Here is an 18,808-nt window from a genome sequence, read left to right as displayed (position 1 = left end):
ATTGTTACTAATTAAGCCCTGAATAAACATTTTCTGAAAACCTAGTCATAGACAGATTTATTTCTATGTTGTCTCATCTCATTACCTTCTTGACGTGTTGAAGTGATGAGGAGAACTATATTCCTGTAGTAATATCCCTCCGCCGAGACTGTTCTGTACTTCGGTGAGATGAACACAACATTGCACGTCAATTTCTGCATGAGCTCGGAGCAGGAAATTGGGTTTTATTCACCGGAATCATTATCTGACCGCAACCACTCGGCTGTTGTCGATTTCTACGATCTCGTCAGATGAATTGAAAGGTAAATCGAAGGCTCATTTTGATAAGAAGTGTGTGCAAACCTTGCTTTTCGCATGCTATGCAGAAGCTTTCGCTGCATGTTTTCCATCGATTACGATCAGTGTTTTTGGTTAGGTTGTGCAGTTCGATTTATGTGAGCTACAATTTGAGCGTAACGCAAAATATACCTGTCACGCAGTTGGTAGATACTTGCGGTGTGTTACGTTTATGGCCCAGTGACCATCAGAAGCTGCGCAAATTGGACCTGTCTTTACTTTGATTTGTTGGGCGTAAAGTTTTCACACTTCTCGAAATTTGCCCTGCCCCCCTACGGCATCAACTCATTAGTGAAAAGTGTGTACCTTAAATTTCTTTTTAGATGCACACATTTGTATCAGATTTACAGACAGATTTTTACAGATTCTTGCTTTGTTTAGGTCTCAAAATTCTCAGCCTTTAATAATATTTCATCTTGTCCAACTTATGTGTGGCGTTATGATAATATGACCTTAACTAAGTTTAGGATTATGTTACCAACTGTCAAAAAGTGAGTTAATCCAAGAAACATAGAACTCTTGTCATGCAGTTTTACCTTTCATTAGTTTGTAGAGAGGAGTTAGAGAAGTGTCTTGGTGAAAAATTGTTTGCCAGCATATCAGTTTCACTTCTTCTTTTACTACTGCAAAAGTAGGAGGTCACGTCTGCAGTTAGATTGATTGGTTTGTAAACTGTCAGTACAATCTATAAACACCTGTTTTTCTGTCATACTAGCTACAGAATATGTTCTTTTCAATTTTTTGTCAGTTGATTTTCATTGATGTTGATCTTCACAGATTGGCACCCTATTTGAATTTTGAAGCCAAGGATTCTTTTTAAGATTTAAGCCAATTATGTCATGTACATTTTGTGGCTTAGCAACAGGGCAAGGGCATTGTTGTAGCAATCACAGTGAAATTTGCAAATCAGTGAAACATTTGAGTAACAAAATTATCTGCTTTTATGTCCATTCAGTGTATGAAAGGAGTGTAATTCTCGTCTTATTTTTCCATAGATTGATGGACGGGAACATTGTGTTACCCAATCCTCCCCCTCGGCCGGTGTCTCAAGATGGCAAGCCTCAGTACTTTGCTTGGCCAAACAGACAAGGTGGCCAAGAGGCAACATATTCTGTTCCCAGCCAGACCATGGCTGGATTTCCCCCATCGGCAGAGTCAGAAGGTATCCCCACTTCAGAACACAACACAATGTGGCACCTGGGTCCAGACGTCAAGGAAGAAAGAAATGACAAGGACTTGAATGAATACAGCGAGGACCAGAGGAGTGACATTCAGGGCTCTCCAGCGGGCATGCGCTACCCACCACCATCGTCGGACCAAATGCTGAGTGCCATCAACTGTAGCACTGATGACCTGCACGATACCGAAGGCTCACTCATCGAAGATGCTGCCTCTATCTCTAACGGGAACCGCCTGGAGGATGGTATCCTTGGAGATGGCATCTCCATGGGGACGGCACAGAATTACTCACTGTTTGAAGACCATGGAGGAGTGGTGGATCCTGAGGCGCCTCCCTACATATCGGAAGCCCAGCTGTCCCCTCACAACATGGAGGAGCATAGCCCATTTGTTTCCATGGCAACCATGGGTGGTGCTGACATGGTCATTAAGAAAGAGCCGCCAGAAAGGCCCCGGTCTGCAACACCACAGGCTCGTAAAGGTAAAAGTAATTAAAACTTCTTCCTCTTTTGCATATCCGAGATTTCTGTTGTTTGATGTTAGGCAAATGCTCTTGGCACATGTTGACAATAAGTATATCAAGAGTAGAGTTGAATGGTTTCAGGTGAAGGTATTTTTGATGTAGACCCAGCTATAGTTTATTGAAAAAGAAAAAAACGCAGATGGAAAAATGTCCAGAGAGACAGTTGTTTCTTTAATATGTCTTTACCAGGAAAATATTGATTGTCTGTTATGAACAACAAGCCATGAACATTCATGTCTTTGCAAAACAATTTGGTAGAAATTGCATTTATTTAGTACAACAGACTTATATAGAAGGCATCCTGTCTTGTAAGAGAACATTGGTGCTCTTGGGGTAAATGTGCAAAATTCATACAACAGGCAAAGTCATTTTTACAAAATTTCTGTTGAGTCCTTAGGATAGAACATATATTGATAGCCAATAAAATACTCTCATGTACATTTGCAATGTTTACTTTAAAGTAATGAGGTGCTGGAGTCCCCTTTCCTTCACCAGGAGGAAATATTATCATCAAAATCGAAACACAGTAAATGCGGTCTGCAGATCAGTCACAGATCTTTCAAGGAACAAGAGACAAAAACAACAGTATATCAGTTGCTTTTAGTTTTACACAATTTTTTGGCATAGATATTTGATTCCTATAACCTTGTCCCTATATTCATATACCCAATATATTAGTACTGCCAACAGCAGTATTCAGCAGGGAGAATGTTAAGTGCTCGTAATCTAGATCTACCAATTAAGATAATTGCCACAGTTATGGACCCAGGCAATTCACAGTTCTATAGCTGTAACAGTTCCTCTAGGATAAATCCGCATGACCTTATTTCATTGAAAAAAATTCTGCAAGACAAAAACGGGTCCATTGCATGGATATTTGTGTTATGTGTGGTAGGTCAAACAACTGGTGGTTTCTGCACAAAAGACCATATTTCATGGTACATTTCCTAAAAATTGCATTTCATTGTATGAAAGCATTCCTTTGCACTCTCAAGCCATCTGTTTGATTTCACATGCCACCAGCAAGCTTGTAGCTCACCTTATGTAAACATCAAACTGTCGAACCAGTTGTCTCTTCAGCGCAACTTGCAATGTTGCATAATGTACAATTTAAACATTACACAGTTTCGGTGGAACTGATATTACTGCCTCATCAATTATGATATGAATGAAATATTCATTGCACGGAGCAAAACCAATTTGTGCAATCAAATGTGTCGCCTGGAGTGTTTTTGCTACCAGCATCTTTTAAATTCTTCAGTGAATCTTCACATTTGGCAATGATGTATATTTTTCCAATAATCAATTAAATCTATTTATAACTTATACATATTTCCAAAATCATCACAGGAGGAGTGTAACTATAAGACATTCAACTGCATATTTTTTATATACAAATGTACATGTTCGGTAGTCTAAATTTAATTAGATTTCTATCTTTAACTCTCTGACAACAACATGTGTGATTAGAGTAGAAGAGTTTCTGATTAAATTTGTTATCTTTCTGTCAATAGCAGGTGTGCCTCTAGCATTGTTGTCATCTATTTCGAACACGACTAGAGTCCGTGTGACGCACAAGGATGTCACACTGATGACAGTATTTCTTTCAGAGCTGTAAATTGAAAAGTGACAAGGTGGTTAAAATTAGACACCTCTGGGTTGAAAACCACTCAGGTTGTCATTGCTTTGGAGTTGGTGACAGCTTGGAGAGTCCTGCAAATTACTATGAAAGGTTTTGTTGTCAACATTTACTGATTTAGTTGTTGAAAGACTTTTAGTGAAGGGGTATACATGGAAGAGTGGGGAGTTTAGTAGCAGACTAATGGAAGTCAAGGGCATAGGGTGACAGATGGTGATGGGAGAGTTCGGGGAATAGTTGTGGTTCTAATGTTGTAAATGTCAGCAGACGTTTGAAGGGAGGGATACCCTGGTAGAGGGCAGTGACTTTGCTGTAATCATACATTAGTGGAATGTTCAGCTTCTTGTTTATAATGCATTAGTATCTGATCCATGAACATGCGACAAGTCCATTTGTCACCAAAACCATAGTGATATGTAATGCTACGGGACTACTGAGATGAATTTAACGTATGCCATCATCATCATGCATGCCATAGCATGCGGTTTGTGCACTGGATGATATACTAGTACGTACTAAATGTTTTAGCACATGTGAAACTGTTGTACTGATCATGTCATTGTCATGAAGGAGAATCTTGATGTTTTCCTGTAGGTCCTCGACCAATAGCAAGGGGACGGTCAAGCTCACTGGACAGCCAGCTGTCCACAGGCAGCACAGCAAGTTCAGGGTCAGATAGCAAGTCTACCAAGGTGAGTTTCTCTCCCATTTATAAGAACAATACAAGGTGTCCGGAATGAGAAAACTTAGATTTAAAGGAAACAAGTAAGTTTGGTCAATGCCTTACTCAATGGTGATAATCTTTGATTATGTTTAGCCATACCTAGTATGGCTCAACATATTGTTTTTGTTCACGTTCTTCTTCTTCTTCTTCTTCTTCTCCTCCTGCCAAGTCTTCAAATGGAATCTACTCCGTCATTTTTGGGCCAAACGACCTGAAATTTGGCATGTAGGTAAATATGGCAAATACCCTTAGGTGCTTTTTCATTTCTTTCGAAACAGGCCTTAAAAACATTTTTATGGAGGTTTTTTGGGTCATTTTTAGACAATTTTTATATTTTGGGCTCCTGTGCCCTGGTATTGCTAGCAAGTGACCTGAAATTCGGTACAAGGGTGCCTTGAACATGTCCCTACAGGATTTCAATCACAATTCTGGTGTACATCACTTCAGAATGCTTCATTTTGGGGACTTTTGGACCCATTTTCAGACCAAAAACAGGCCAAAAGTGGTATCCACGTTCCATGTTCTATTTGCTGCTGGCCAAGGAATCCATGTTCTATCTAAGGATCCCCGCGTTCCATTTGCTACTGGCCAAAGAACACTGTTCTATTTAGGTCACCTGAGGTCATATTGCAGGAACACACGCAAGCCTTTGCAGTAAGAAGCTCTTGGGGTCTCGCAGAACTTGTAGAGAGAGTTTTTGTACGGGTGATTTTGGAACAGTCCATTTATGCATCAGGAGGGAGATTGTCGAAGTATAATGCTCTTGCAAATGTTGCCTTTCTACATGCAGTTAATATTTCGATTTGCCCAGGTGTTATTTTGGGACAGCCCACTTCTTGCATGGGGAGGAGTATGGCTAAACATGCTGTATTTGCTCAGGGGCAAATGACGGCCTTTCTAGTTAGTTTATTTTTTTCTTATGATACAAAGCTCTAATTTGTGGTATCATCTATGATTTGCTTAAGTAAGTGATGGCTAGGAGAAAGCCAGAAAAAAGATGAAAAACAAGTTTAAACTGTGACGAGAGAGAAACAATTGTTTGCCATTAGATAGATAAAGATGTTTACTAGCAGTGAACAGGGCCACATATTCAGGGTTTCACCGGGGTATGTTTTGAAAATTGATAACATACTGAACCCACAAAGGACGCCATGTTTAGAAGCCTGACGTCCGTCATAAATAGATGTGTGACGTGGTGATGGGATGTTTCCCGCTTGGTGATCACCATGCACCCTGACTATGACAACACTGGTCAGGGCTCGAAATACTGGCTGCATGTGCACTTTTGTGCCCCCAAAATTGGAGCTGTGCACCCCATTTTTGACTTTGGGTGCACCTGCCAGTGCATCTAGATATTTGTAGGGTTGCATTATGCTATAAGATAATTGCACACCAGTATACAGCATATTCATGACATTTATGTGTCAGAAGATATTTGTTGTATTAGTCTATTAAACTTTAGCTATAGAACTTCAGATTCAAGCTCTGTAGAGAGGCTGTAAGCTTGAGTTTGTGACTAGATTTTGCTCACATTGTACTTTATTCTATGTCTTGCGCCAATTTTTTTTCTGTACCCCTAAATTTTTAGGTTAGGTGCGCCATTGCACCTACTTCCAAAAACAAATTTCGAGCCCTGACTATGACAACACTGGTGTACCGCTGACCTTGACCAATGACATGACATGCAAATTACAGACCCAACAGACCATGACTAATGTACTATGTTCAATGTTCCTCAAGTACAGGTAAATGCTTTTCTTAGTTAAGATATGGAACAGTGGAAGCTCAGGCTAATTTGTATTCTGCAGACGTTGCTGTGCAAAGACTTCAGAAATCATTTGCATGATTGGAGTCACTGGTGTTTTAACTAGCGTTATGGACTATAACAGGTTCTGCTAGCGTGGCGTATGAACCTTTATTTGAGTTGTTTATGGTCTTGGCAGCAATCTGAATAACAGACATGCCTGCAGGCAGTACCTTTATGTGTGACAGTGTTTTAGTCATAGTGTAATATGCTAAATTACATGTAAATCTATTTGTGTGGTGAAGACGCAATTGTGTGAATAAGCATCAATTCTGAAACTATCAAGTCTTACTATGTGGCACTTTGTAGATTATAGCTCTTCCATTTTTTTCAGAGCAGTCTCCATGTGCCCTTTCCTAAAAATTCAAGTTTATGATCTTTTAATGCTCAAAAGTCTGATCTTGTGCTTTTGTGGGATACAAGAAAAAGAGTCACGAATTGCAAGTCTTCACAAGCTCCTAGTGATGCAGGCTTTAGTATGTTGCTGCGCGTACATGGCTAGATTGTGATTCGTGATGCCAAGCCTGAATTTCTATCAGCATGCAAAATTGCAACTTGTTTCTGAATATTTTTTTTCCCTGCAGTCTTGAAACGTTTGTACAAATTACAGGTTGCAGATGGATATTCCAAGCTCTGCAGAAGATATTGATGGTGAAATCATACAGTTAGTCCCAGTGGCTATAAGTTACAACTGGCTAATATCTATGTCCAAGTAGTGAATCAGCAGCTTAATGTGTAATAAACTATATACTATGTCACTTTGTAATTCCAGAAGCGGGCAGGTCGGCCGGCCCGTGGTTCGCCCTCTCGACACCCCGTGGACTGTCCGCAGTGTGGGAAGACGTTCAGCTCGTCTAGTTCCCTCGCCAAGCACAGGTCCACACACAGCGAGGAACGCAAGTATGTCTGCCAGATCTGCGGAAAGGCCTTCAAGAGACAGGACCACTTGTAAGTATTAATCTTAGATCAACATGTTGTAAGTATCAATCTTAGAGTTAGATCAGCACCTTGTAAAATGATTTTCTGGCAGAAGAATGTTGCGGCATCTTGCACATACATGCAGAGTGATGATATGGTTTTCTGGTTGACATTTTGCCTAATCCTACATTTATTAGTACCTGTAAATGTCAAACAACAGCATAGACTTGGCACATGATCTTGCATATAACAGAAAACATCACAGCACAGATATTGTACCTAGTAAAATTGTAGAGTCACTTTCCAAACATTTTTAGACTTTTGAGATAGTCCGTCAAGTAATAAGATACATTATAAGTTGTTTGCACCATACTGAGCCAATGCTTTTTTTATGTAGGAAACAGATGTACACACTGTAATGTTACATGTATGTTTTTGCATTCCAACATAATACTGACCATCTTATAAAAGGTTTTTTGAAGTCCCCTGTGTGTTATGCTTCCAAGAAAGAGTAAAATGTACTTTCTAGAATTAGACATTGACTTTTCTTAGCCTAGCAACAAATGCAGTCTATTCAAGCTTGTGTTGTCAATTGTTCAGCTGATTCATGTCTCCATTTTGTGGTGATGAATGTGGCACTGGGCCTCTACGTGACTTGCATGCATTCCATTTGAAGTTTTCCATAAAAAACACCCCGAAGCTACATGGAGTATTCTCAGCATACAAATTATCTCTGATTGTATTAAAACGATGTAAGGAACGTCGTAATATCATATATCATATCAGGTATTGTTATATCTGTTCCAAGACTCGAGATGAAAGAAATTCAGAACTTTAACAAACAAAGCTGTATTGAATACAATAAAAGAGAAGATTGAAAGTTGTACATGCATGATGATAATTTCTTAGTGCTCTATGCCATTATATCCCAGACTGTAGTAGTAACATATTTACTTAAGATTATAAAAGTTGTGTTGAGCCAGTGTAATTTCTCCTGACACAGAAATGGACACATCAACACCCATCGTGAGAGGAAACCGTTCCCATGCATGGTTCCCGGCTGCGACAAGAGCTACTGTGACACCCGGTCCCTCCGTCGTCACTTCGAGCTGCACCACAGTGAGCTGGGGCCCTTCTACCTGCCCTCTCCTCCCTCTCCCCAGCAGGTCATGACTGCCATGACCAGGGGAGTCCCTCCCGCTGCAAGTTCTATGCCTCCCCCACCCACCAGCCGAGACCCTCAGCCGTCCTACACCCAGGCAGGAGAGGTGGCGGCGCCCACCACGGAGATATCAGCCCCCAGGCCTCCCGAAGAGGCTGAAGTGACTAGCAGCCAGGCCCAGCAGAGGTCTCATGGAGAGGCGATGCAGTCTCTAGCCCAGTTTGCGAGGAGAGCGCAGCAGCACCAGCCACAGCCGCCCGCGTACCAGGAGCGTCCTCCGCAGCCGGGAGCTTCGTACAGCGGCTGGGCCCTGCAGGACCAACCCACCGGTGGTACCCAGCCACGGTACACTGTCAACTTGGACAGTTTCTTTGCTTCCCAGCTGGTGGCGGCAGCCAATGGTGGCGCCGTCAGTTCCACACAAATGGTCCTCCCTCAGCAAGTTTTCTCGCAGCCGCCACCTGCGTATATGCCCCCTACTAGCCAGGCTACAAGCCACTCGCAGATGGCACAGGCGCAGATACCACAGGCTGCAAACCTGGCTAACAGGGCCCAAGGTGTGAGCCAGGCACAGATGGTTCAAGCTGCAAACCAGGTGCACATGATCCAGGCTGCAAACCAGGCGCAAATGGCTCCGGCTGCAAACCAGGCCCATGCGGTTCAGTCGGGGATGCAAGTGCAGATGTCACAAGCCACGGACCAGACACAGATGCAGATGGCCCAAGCGGCAAACCAGAGGCAGATGGCTCAAGCCGTGAGTCAAGCACAGATGGCACAAGCTACAACACAGATGCAGATGGCTCAAGCAGCAAACCAGGTACAGATGATCAAAGTAGAAAATCAGGCACATGCCACAACGCAGGCACAGCTGGGCCACGTCTCCAACCAGATGCAAGTGTCCCACAATCAGCAACATGAAGCTGCAGCCAACCGGGTGCAAGTTGTGCAGCCTACGCCTCAACTGCAGTACAATCAGGCAGCAAACAATGCACAGGTTGCCCAAAGACTTGCCCAGGCTCAAGCACAGGCTGTAGATGTCAAGAGAGAGGTCCCAGCACCACCCACAGGATTTGGCACAACACAAGGGGGCCCCTGGCAACAGGTAAGATAGATCATAACGAAAACATCCTAAACTGAGGGGCTCTGCCAAGGAATGTTTGGTACCCTCCATTGCATATAACTTGTCATGTTTTTGGTGTAGCGCTTATTTGTGAAATGTAGGCTACAGGTAAATAAGGAAGGTTGTCGTATCGTCGTTAGACAGCCCAATCCTGGTTTGTGATTTGATTACATTTTTCTTACAGTCTTTTCCATACGAACTTCAAGCCTTGCTGACAAGTAACCATAGTCAGTGGTCGAGGGTATGTGAAAAACTCATTCTACTACTGACCATCAGTTTCCAATCTCAGCACATTACCAGACGGTATATTCTTGATCACAGGTATAGATTGATTGCTGTATCTGCTGCTGTATGACATGACCCTAATGATTGTGGTACATATTGTAGCAATGTTGTTGTTCCAGCTTATCAGTGCTTGTGGAGAGGAAAATTTGTGATGTTGATCACCCTTCTGGGAAGTTTGAAATCATGACTCATGAGTTTAGTCATGAAATTATGATTTTAATTTGAATGTCTACAGAAGTTGATGGGTTATGTACAACTTTACAGCAAGCCCCTGTCCCGGGAGGTAAGAGTGTACCAGCCCAGACCACCACTGCCGTACCCCAGAAGCCCGTGGAGTGCCAGACGTGCGGTCGCCAGTTCCGCAGCCTCCCAGCCCTCAATGGCCACATGAGACTTCATGGGGGTTATGAGAAGAATAAGGTAATCAGGAAAACGAAAGTTGAAGTTGTACATTTTGTGTCCCTTGTGATACAAACCTCATATTATGTTCAGCATGATACAGTAGGATGATATTTTGATTTCTTTCTAGATATGAAATTGTTTTTGATAGATGTAACATCTTTGTTACAGAATTTCCACAAGTAACACATATATCTGCTAAGGATGTACGGTTTCAGAATTTGCTTAGGTTAGAATATATAGACTGATTGCCAATTTTCAGTAACCAGTGTAAACTTGACTTTATTTTTAATTTGTCCTTTCAAATATCAGAAGAAAGACCCCTCGTCAGAAAGTCTGGCTGCACTGACCCAAACTGTGGCCTCTATTGGGAAGGAGGAGCGAGCGACACCCGAGCAGCTGGGCGAGTCTGCCCACCCCGTACTGCAGTCCCTGGTGATGGGGACGGCCACTGCAGCATCCATGGCAACTGGACATCCATCAACAAGCAATCCGGCATTGCTACATCATGGAGCTGGATTAGGAAACGAATCAGGAACGGTCCTGTCAGACTTTCTGTACCCGTCGAAGGAAGGTGCACCATCCGTTAAAACTGAGATCCGTTTGCCCGAGACGACCACTCATCTACCCGGCAGCTACTCGGCTCTGAAACGGCAACACCAGGTGGTCTCCCACAGAGGACAAAGTAGCCAGTCAGACAGTGAAGGGCCACCTGAGTTAGAAAGAATGGACTTTCCAAACTACGAGGCAACCCTTTTAAGTCAGAGACAGCAACCACAACTGTCTCCTGTCACGTCCTCTACAGATTCTACAAAAGAAATAGCAAATGTGGTAGCCTCACTGTTAGCTCAAGACTTTTCGAACCAAGGCAGCTATCCGACACAGTCTACCACCGTTGGCTCCTCAGCATCACAGCAACAATCCCACGGCTCAAGCTCAGTTAGTTTCTCTCTACCATTTACTTCCGCAGGATTCACGATTCCTACCAACTACGCCAGTGAAGCTAGCACCATTATATACTCTGCCCAGCCCGTCAGAAGCCAGGCTTCTTCCACAGGAGAAGTGTGGAGAACGCCTGTCATATCCGTGTCCCCAGTTCTACCCAAGAAGATAAAGCCTGAGACAGACACTTTGGGTCCTCAGGCTCCCGAGTCCACTGCACCGCCAGTGCCGCGCAAACGGAAACCTCCAGCGTTAAACATTCCGGACAGCGTGAACGCCCACGTGGCCGTGGGGCCCATTGTTTACCAGTCGCACATGAGGTCGCCCCGCGCCCTGAACGGGGACTTCATCTTCACCCAGGCACAGGGGGCTGAGCCCCCCCCATACACACCCCCGCCAATGTTGAGTCCAATCCGGGTGGGGTCGGGACTGTACTTTAGCACGTTCTGCAAGAACGAGAATGAGAAGTTGCTGACTCCTGCACCCAGACAACCCTCCACCCCCTTCCTGAGTCCCAGTCCAAATCTACTCTTCAGCAGACAATGTGAGTAGCACCTAATGTCCTTTAACCATTTTGTGTCTTTTTTTTCATGTTAGAAGCTTTAGTGATGCAACAAAAAGTATGGCAACATTCATTTGGTCAACAACAAACTTTTACTGAGAAATGCAAATTGAAGCTTAAAATTCTCCTTGTTAAACAGAAGTAAATACATACTTTGTAATGTCTAGTTACAATCACGTGGGACCTATTATGGGTTTCAGTATCTTTTCTAATAACATAGCAATCTTTTATTTATTTATTTACATAATATATGAGAACTTACTTGCCTACAATAGAACATGGATGTTGTATAATAATTGTAGGGAGCTGGCAGGAAGCAGGGGTCAGGCCAAAGGTCAATGTTGGACCCAACTTCCAGGCAGATTCCAGGCAGATCCCGGAATGCAATAGTAAGTAAATACTGCTTCTTAAAGTTGCAAGTTGTTCTTGCTATACTAGAGCTGCAAAAGAACCCATCTTCTGCTTAACTGTTGATTATGCCAAAACAAGTTAGTCTTAACACAAATCAGTCATTATGTTTATGAAGGTTAGACATCCCGGTAAACAATGTATAAAGATTATTCAAACTCTACAACTGGAAATAAACCTCAGAATTTTATCCAGTTGTAGAGTTTGAATTGTCTTTATACAAATCAGTCATTATCTGCAAATGTGAAATCAAAGCCCATAGTACAAATTAAGGTTTACATCATGAACGGAATTTCTTTAGATTGGGCCAAAGTATGTTCGTGCCTATGACGTCAAATATTTCTGCAACCGCTTCCTCACTTGTATCCTGCTCACACAATGCTGTTGTCACTCAGGAAACAAAGTAGATGCTCTTAAGGAAGAAGAGAAAGCTGAGCTGGTCTTCCACCCAGAGTGTGTGGAGAAATTGACTGACAAGGAAGGTTGGTGCTATCAGAATATATTTTCGTTGAAAAATCATATCTTAGTTTCTGAATCTTGGGACGATGTCATATTTCGTGTTTAAAATGAGCCCACCATGTATATTGTATGTTTTCTTGCAACCTGTTTGAATTGATTTTTGTACAGCCAACTTGTAAGTTCAATAGATACTTTTTGTGTAGACAAAGTGAGTGTTTCTAGGATTGATACTTTGATAGTAAAGAAAACTCTCAATGTCACTGTACGTTCTCATGTGCATGGTACTAGTACAACTCGGGAATAAAGAGAAGTTGTGTACCTGTCACATTTGTTGAAATGCAGTTGTCCAATCAAAGTTGCTAAGTGCTGGTCTTGCTTCTCCCTAACAGTGAGAGCATACTTGGAAGCGGCTTGTTCTAAGATCGCCCCTCTGGGAGGACGCAACAAGGAGTACGCCTTCCACCTGTTGTACAGGTGTAACGGTGACATCATGGTGAGTCCTCAGCAGGGCTTTCTCCAGCTTGAAATTTTTTTCTGTTCCACTCATTGTTTAGAATCATCGCGAGATGTGGTAACCAAATAAAAGGTTTAAGATTTTTGCCACAGACAAGCCACAGTCAAACAAAACTTGGACATTTAGCACTTCTTTTTGTATGTAATTGCTAATAACCCCTGTATTAGAATAAGATTTCTGCCACAGTTAAGCAAGTTAAGTCATACAAAACTTGTACATTTTGTAGTTCTCTCTTTATGTATGAAATCGCTCAAAGCCAACTCCCTTGTCCCTAAGATACTTTAAAATACTGTGCATACTGAGTAATTCTGATCCTTTCCCATCCAGACGGCAGTGCCTAAATTGATGACAAAACCAGCCTTGCTTCCCAAGGATTCTTTCATGCAGACATATCACTATTCAGGTAACTTAGTGAGTCATTTCTGTAATAAACGTGTATTGAAGTCAGTAGATGTCCTGATCCGGCAATACAGACAGGCAGACAGTTGTTTGCTGCAAGGCAGTCTGTCAAGTAAAGTTACATCAACCCTGATACTAAAAAGTGATGTTTTTAAATGCCATCCTTTAACAATCCATGGAGTTTAATAAGAGCATGGCAAGTGAAAACACAGTTTTTCTCCAGTTAATAAGTTTTATCCAGTTGTTTGAGTAACTGTCATTTGGCGTATCTTATTACCTGGATGTCTAACCTTCATCAGAAAGTTACATGCTATGTCACTTTTATTCTATTTGTCCACAAAACAAATTCCAGCTACTTTCAGTTAATGCAGCCATCCTTACATGTTCAGTCTGTGTAACTTGAACTTGAACTATTCACATGTCAGGTTCGACAAGATGGAACAAGAAGGACAAGACCAACTTTGAGGAGGCCATCAAGCAGTATGGGAAGAGCTTCAGTGACTTCAAGGAATTTGTAAGTTTTCTTTAACGTTTTTTGATTTACCTGCCATGATGATTCTGTTAAATTGCCAGTAGGACACATTGCAGTGTTGTAGAATTTACCTACATATCTTGATTCAAACACTTAGACCTACATGTATTCTATTGTAGTATATGTTGAAATGCTAAGCACCTTGACATTCAGCTAGTTTGGTTCTAGAACCGACCCAACAGCATGACTCAATCAAGCTGCCCATCTATTCTTCTCCTGCTCTGTATCCGTGTTGACTTAAAAGTGTGAACTGAAATTTGGTTCTGTACGTCATGTATTTTTCTACAGCTCCCAAACAAGACTGTTGATCAGTGTGTGGAGTTCTACTATCGCTGGAAGCACACGACGGGGAAGAAAGACAAGGTCATCCTTGGGCGGACTCGGCTGCAGGCCAGGCGTGCGGAGGAGGCACAGTGGGGAGTAAGTCTGTCCTCAGCTTTATCTCAATGTCTTCAGTTTGTATATTTCAACTTTTTCTTGGGAGCCAGTTCAAAATATTATTGAAAAGATCTGCATCTGTCAGGTAGAGCATGGTAATGGTAAATCTGTAGTGCAAAAGCTTTTCTTTTAGCTGTATATATTATAATTGTAAAACAATTTACAGGTTGCAATTTAAAGTGTTGATGTCTTAGAGCTTACTAGACCAACTAGTGGTTTGGAAGACTTATGATATTCTCAACAGATTGAAGAGTCTTCCCTCAGATACTTGACTGACATGTTTTAGTTTACAATCAGTATATTGAAGTATGAGTTTTATGAATACTTCTGTGGGGCTTAATAGGGTTTACCTATCGTGGTTTTGAGAATATGTTGTTCTCTCCCCTTAGCGCTCCATATCCTTTGACTCGGAAGTGGAGACCCCCAGAATCCTGCCACAATTTGTCAGTCCTGACAGCAGCTTTGTCAAACCCTCGTCACCCACACCTGAACCCAGCCACGTCTTCTGCTGCACAATAGAAGGATGTAATGCGGTAAGTTTCAGGGCTGCACCATCATGCAGAATTCACGTACTAGATTATAGATATCATTCAAGTATGTCATACCTGGCTGTAAATTTTAAAAATTATTCTAAGGATATGTTGTCTGCATCTTTATAGTGTGGTTTAAAGTGATTGAAATGGTCCATGTTTGTATGTCGAACTTGTTAGAAATGATGCAATTCAGCCTGAAGCAGCAATGTTCTTTCTTGTCTATAAACCATCTATTCATTATGTCAAAACTTTTTTTGAAAAGGGATCGCAAAGCCAACCACATTTTTATTTGTATTTGTGGGAGGAATGTATATGATATGGAATGTCTTTAATAGACAGAAGCATATAAGCACAATGTGCAGCCTTCGTTTCTTGCTCTCCTGCAATTTTATGACTTGTATAACACTTTTGATAAAGAATTTGCATTATGCTTCTCCTTGGTGTGAGTAAAGGTACCAGTATTTCATTTCTTAAACCTTTAAATGTTGATAAAGAATCTTAGGCACTGGATAAGTTCTTTGGTAGTATAGGATTTCATGTTTTTTTGCTTGAATGCTTTTGGCTTCTCTCCAGACTTTCCCTACAAGACAAGGGCTCAATGGCCACACAAGAGTCCACGGTGGCACCGGCAATAACAATCAAACAGCAAAGAAAAACAGCAAACCTGACAACGGCAAGAAGAAGAGAAAGAGGAGACGAAGCAATAGTTTATCTCCTCCTCCATCCAACGCCTCTGCCACCTCCCATGAGAGTGGTGAGTCCAGTATGACTGGAGCCACTACTGTGGAGGGGGAGGGGGACTTCCCCTGCAGAATCTGTGGCAAGTAAGTACCAGGGCAAACAATTTAGTAAATAATAGTATTGACATGTTATCTCTGTATGTTTTAGATATTCCATCTTCAGCTTTGCAAGAAATTGTATGTCCTTAGTATTACTATAAGTCTTTAAAAATATTTGCTGTGGTTTTATTTTTCATTTTTGTATGCAGTATGCATTTTCAATGTACTAAAAGATTGTTTCAACCGCAAAGTTATAACACAAAAAAAACCTTCTTTCCTTTCTTTTGCGAAATTTAGTCTCGACTGAAATAAATGAATGAACAGTTACATACATTTGTACATGTAGTTCGTCTACTGTTGCCCGCTACTTGTGTTGTTTTTTGTGTATGCAAAAGAAGCAGAATGGAAAAACTGTTAGTGGTTTAACAATTCTGATTGTTGTTTGTCATATGATTTATGCCACTACATGTATTTGCCAGGGTGTTTCACAAAGTGAAGAGCAGATCGGCTCATATGAAGACTCACCGCAAGGTTGACAGGGAGGAGGAGAAGCCGACCGACAAGATCCACGTACCTGAAGCTAGCAAAGTGTCAGTTCTCCCTGACAGGGCGATCCCCATGTCCAACCACATGCACACATCTGAGGAGGACCTACAAGATGCGTTTGAATAACAACAGATTGCCTTTATACTACATTTTACAAAGGACAAATATGTGTATGTGTATTAGTGTGTACAAAGGACTCGAACAGTTCCCACCCTTCTGTATGTGGGGCATTTTATCGGTGTAGTATTTTTAACCAGAAATTTTTTTTATTTCATAGTGCTACGTGATAACGTATATTGTAACGTCATGATTGATCACCATCATTCCAATGTTTGAATGAACTAAAGCTGATTTTTACACTATTTATGGCTTTTTTTTAACCAAGTCACAAACTAGCTGTAGACTGACTTTGCTTTGATACCTAATGCTGCAGCAGATCATCCGTTTGTACACTGTGATGTTGTAATTCCTTTGTTAACCACTAGGTGAAACATGTTTAGCGTCATATAACTAGACATCAGCAAGGAGGTTGCAGCAGAAAAGAGGGAAGGCCTTGATTTAACAGTTTGTATGCAAGCATAAAGACATGCACCTTGCTGATTCATTTTGCATAGTTATATGCATTTCTGTACATAAAAGATGGATTGCAAAAATGTTTTAAATTCAAAGCTTACCATGGATAGGTTTTTTAAATCATTTTTATATGATCAAAATAAGATTGGCTCAGAACATGGTAAGATTGGTCTTGTCAGTTTCCGTGCTTGTGAACATGTCCAGAACACTATTTGTATACGTACAGGAGACATTTATTGGCCTACCTGGGAACATGAGGTACCATGGGCCATGCCGGGCATGGGTTTAGGGACTTTTCTTTCTTTACATATTTTTCTTCAAAACATTTTACATTGACATGCATGAAATTGAAGGTTTCAGATCCTACCAGGTTATAACAATCAAATGACAATCTACAAAACAGGCTGAATATAAGCTGGTAAGGTCTGGCACATGCATGGAGTTGAATTGGGCTTACTGGCATGTCTTACAATTTTATCCTTTCTCTCAACATTCACAAAAGTACTCAACATATACCAGTATAACAGCATTTTAGCCTGATACAGCAACAATGCTTTCTCTTTCCCTCATGTCAGACTATATACATGTAAGTGATGATTACTTGTTTGGTGATTGGACAGTCAATGTACAGTGTCTTCCACCATGACATAGAACAAATCTTGAGCTGACAACCCTTGTCTGATGTTACCATGGTGAGTATGATGATACCTGTATGTTAGGTGGGGTGTAGTTGAGTGACGGGTCTAATCTGTCAGAGTCACCAAGTAGCAGTCGTAGTCTGGACCTCTCTGAAGTGCAATATCAACAGGAGGCCTTCAACTACATTGTTGAGGGCATGGGTACTGACTAGTTTATATCTAGCATGTTTTTTGGTACAAGGGCTATATAATAAGCTTATTCTCCACATGCCTTTAATAACTAGTTCAGCAGCCTTGGCTGTATGTAATGCTGCAGCCAAAGCAATAAAATGAATAAGTACAAAAATTATATATATATTATATGTCAGTACTAAATGTTGAAATTTTGTGAATATTTTACCTTGTAAATAGAGTCATGCATATATTTTTGTTGGGTGTATGTCGATCTAGATAGTTTTATTGGTAACACAAGATTGAAATTTAGAGTCTAAAACTCTACAAAAATACATATTGTTGACATTTTTATACTATAGAAGCTGTTAACCACCAATACAATAGATACAGATTGAAGTTACTACTTTTGCAATGTAGTGGTATGTTTCACCAAGTTACAAGTCTTCAGAGTTTTTGTGAGAGTAAGATAAGATGATGTAGTGAACAGGTAGGAAAATCATACTACCTGTTTCTCACATAAGTTTTATTAGTGCAACTTTATTAACATAGTGGTCAGGGCCTCTCTACTGGAGAGTTACACCATGTATGTTCATGTATCTGGCAAGACATTTGGTCAGTAGAGGGGTAAATGTATGGGAAGAACCTATATATTCTTTATGTGAATTCAAACCTAGCCAACTAAGCCACAGTTATACGTCATGTAGATTTGCTGACACAGTACTACTGGAAGATCTGATACATGTTGTACATCAGCGAAATTTTTTTTCTTTTCATGTTTATACGTAATACATTAATTTTGTATCAAGGAAAGTATGCACTATTTCTTGTAAATACATTACATGCCTTATACAGTGATAATGCTTTGCAAAAATGTACCATAGTTTTAGCATCTGAATTTGTTTGCAAAAGCATTAACATCTCATCTGTATTTGAATGCATGGCACATGAAAGTTTGTGGACTTTTGAGTATCAAGTCATGCTGTAGTTTTGTGTGAAGTTCTGGTCAAGTCTTAGTTTAAGCTACGGTTGTCTGTGAATTCTGTTGTCAGGACTCCTTTTTATGCAGCAAATATAATTTTCTATTGTAATACCACAAATCTTTTGTCAACAGAACAATAAATACACCATGATCAATAATACCACTGACTTTTTCTTATGCACTCAGGCAAATTTCCTCTAGATCAGTAAAGTCATATGGTTAAGATTACTGCACAAGAACCGA

General features: G+C 41.1%; 1 protein-coding gene across 2 annotated transcripts; it reads left to right on the top strand.

Annotated features, from left to right (window-relative positions):
* The first annotated feature begins 145 nt into the window (after positions 1-145).
* Positions 146-18,725, top strand: LOC136433734 (zinc finger protein 541-like). Of its 2 annotated transcripts, XM_066426195.1 has the most exons (17): positions 146-302; positions 1,332-1,996; positions 4,272-4,369; positions 6,978-7,153; positions 8,127-9,387; positions 9,590-9,646; positions 9,955-10,110; positions 10,402-11,575; positions 11,896-11,982; positions 12,397-12,483; positions 12,850-12,953; positions 13,302-13,377; positions 13,799-13,887; positions 14,194-14,325; positions 14,733-14,876; positions 15,450-15,700; positions 16,135-18,725. In XM_066426195.1, the coding sequence occupies exons 2-17, from the start codon at positions 1,336-1,338 to the stop codon at positions 16,325-16,327; spliced, it is 4,746 nt and encodes a 1,581-aa protein (XP_066282292.1). In that variant the 5' UTR covers positions 146-302; positions 1,332-1,335; the 3' UTR covers positions 16,328-18,725. The 2 variants fall into 2 exon arrangements, with proteins under 2 accessions (XP_066282292.1, XP_066282293.1); XM_066426196.1 differs by lacking the exon at positions 9,590-9,646.
* Positions 18,726-18,808: the final 83 nt, after the last annotated feature.

The sequence above is a fragment of the Branchiostoma lanceolatum genome, chromosome 4 (genome assembly GCF_035083965.1).
Source record: "Branchiostoma lanceolatum isolate klBraLanc5 chromosome 4, klBraLanc5.hap2, whole genome shotgun sequence".
Lineage (NCBI taxonomy): Eukaryota > Metazoa > Chordata > Leptocardii > Amphioxiformes > Branchiostomatidae > Branchiostoma > Branchiostoma lanceolatum.
The sequence above is the reverse complement of the archived record's forward strand: the minus strand, read 5'-3'. Positions and strand labels throughout refer to the sequence as shown.